At 27.2% G+C, this 2,140-nt stretch overlaps 1 protein-coding gene across 1 annotated transcript in view; it reads right to left on the bottom strand.

Moving 5' to 3' along the window:
- LOC106784509 (E3 ubiquitin-protein ligase TRIM33-like) overlaps window positions 1–2,140 on the bottom strand; it is a 6,033-nt gene extending 3,893 nt beyond the window's left edge. Inside the window, exons 1-6 of the mRNA XM_014744124.1 lie at window positions 1,850–2,140; window positions 1,405–1,758; window positions 969–1,198; window positions 579–859; window positions 335–445; window positions 28–265 (exon numbers count right to left, since the gene is read on the bottom strand). Coding sequence (XP_014599610.1) covers window positions 28–265; window positions 335–445; window positions 579–859; window positions 969–1,198; window positions 1,405–1,732 — 1,188 coding nt within the window. The 5' untranslated portion in view covers window positions 1,733–1,758; window positions 1,850–2,140. The remainder of the gene's footprint in view (window positions 1–27; window positions 266–334; window positions 446–578; window positions 860–968; window positions 1,199–1,404; window positions 1,759–1,849) is intronic.

Genomic DNA, 2,140 nt, shown 5'->3' with positions numbered 1-2,140 from the left:
TATATATATATATATATATATATGTACGTATTTATGTAGAAATGTTTGCACGTAATAAGTAATAACATACTTTTTACTATACAAAAGTTCCATATCTGTACCCTTACTCAAAGCATGACTCACAAACTGTATACAATGATCTGTAAGTTTAGACAATTGATCCAAAGCGATCTTCTTTTCATTTAATGTATTTTGTTTCTGATCGCAAACTTCATTTAAGCGCATGACTAATAATTTACCTCTTGTATTAATAGCATTTGTTAATCTAAAACAAAAATCAACCATGGAAACAATCTTTTTAATAAATATGAACAAATAAATCTTATCTACTTACTGTACTACCATCTGAGTTATTTCTTGAACTAAAGTCTTTTTTTTTTCCACAATTAAAATTTGTCTATCTTCTATAACTTTCATAGCACTTCGTAATAAGACTCGTTTATAACTAAAAATAATTTTAACAGTTAGAGTAAGTCATAAAAAGAAAAAAAGATAAAAGAAACACATTTTGAATGTATAATGTTAAATTAATTCAAATTGACGTATTATTAAATAAAAAGACATAGACACGATAATACCTAACTTCCTTTAAAAGGGTTGAGACAGAAGATTTTGTTTCTGTAGCAATTTCATGAATAAATTTATATTTATGGTCACGATGATCACTTAATTGGCAATCCCTGCAAGTTAATCTATCGCAGGTCTGACAAAATAAGGACAGTTGTTCATGGGAATGAATAGTACAAAATAAACAACCAGGTATTTTTTTAATACCCTTTTTAATATTATCTCTGTCATTTGCAACTTCTTCCTTTGGTTTAATTGTATGATCTTTTGTTATCTTTAGCCTTTGATGAGCCTTAAATAAACACAAAATTTGATTTTCATCTTTTAAAAAATTAAACGAATATATAAAACACATCAAATAATACATTTATCTGACATATATTAGAGGATAGAATAATCACCATGACGCAGCTTTGACAAATGAATTCTTCGCATTCCACACACCAACTAGTAGCAACAGCATTATCGTGACAGCTAGTACATTTTTTTTCTTCTTCTGTTTCTATAGATTCGTCATCTGTTCCCATATTAATATCTTCTTCAATAATCTTTGAAATAAATCTATTCTCAATTAAATTTTCTATTTGACTGGTAACATTGCAAACTTGACAAGCAATAACATTGCTCTCCACTAAAAATATATAAATATATATTGAATGTAGTATATAGAAAATTTAGGTACATAGGTAGTATGCACACTGCATATTTCATGCACAATGTACCACATAGCATCAAGTATTATACTACTTGTATGTGCTGCACATTTACTTTTAATAAATTTCAAGATAATCTAGAAATAATTATGACAAAATCACACTTTGTAACAACGATACTTACATAAAACATCAACATCACCAGATGTGTTATGATCTGCAATTTTATTATTAACACATGTAGTACAAGCTGCATGTAAACACTCCAAGAGTTTAGGATCATCGCCGATGGTAAATGTTTTCCCACAAAATACACATTTGGATAAAAGTGCTCGAGTTTCAATCTCTTGAGATTCTGTGGTACATTCAATACGCTGCTCACATTCTTTTTCTGTACAAATCGGTTGTATTTGGGACTGCTGTACATCTGACTTAGCATTGTTTTGATCTAAAGGTTCTGTTTTAACAATTACTTCTGGTAAATTTATTTGTTCGTTATTTTTGGCTTCCATAATAGTAACAAGCAACAATGTATGTTCTATAGAAATAAATACTTCCATTATTTATAAAATTAATTAACAATAAACTGTACTTATCATTATTCTTCATTTGGACAATTAATAACTTACTTTTCTGACAGCATGTACTCAAATTATAGCAGGAAAAGACACTAATTTGAGGCACTCTTTAATATGTTACTATACTAAGTTGTTCTTATTGTTTTAAAATTATATAAAATTCCACTCCAAAAAAATATATTACAAACACATGACAGAATTTTAGAGATAAAAAGAATGTAGTTTATAGTATTTTAATTATAAAAGCATAAAAAAATTACTATTCATCATAACAAAATACATATGTATATACTAATAATTCCATATATATATATATAAACGTATAATTAATACATGCCAGAC

Source organism: Polistes canadensis, unplaced genomic scaffold (assembly GCF_001313835.1).
Source record: "Polistes canadensis isolate GaletaPanama2010 unplaced genomic scaffold, ASM131383v1 scaffold_37, whole genome shotgun sequence".
In the NCBI taxonomy this organism is placed as follows: domain Eukaryota; kingdom Metazoa; phylum Arthropoda; class Insecta; order Hymenoptera; family Vespidae; genus Polistes; species Polistes canadensis.
The sequence above is the reverse complement of the archived record's forward strand: the minus strand, read 5'-3'. Positions and strand labels throughout refer to the sequence as shown.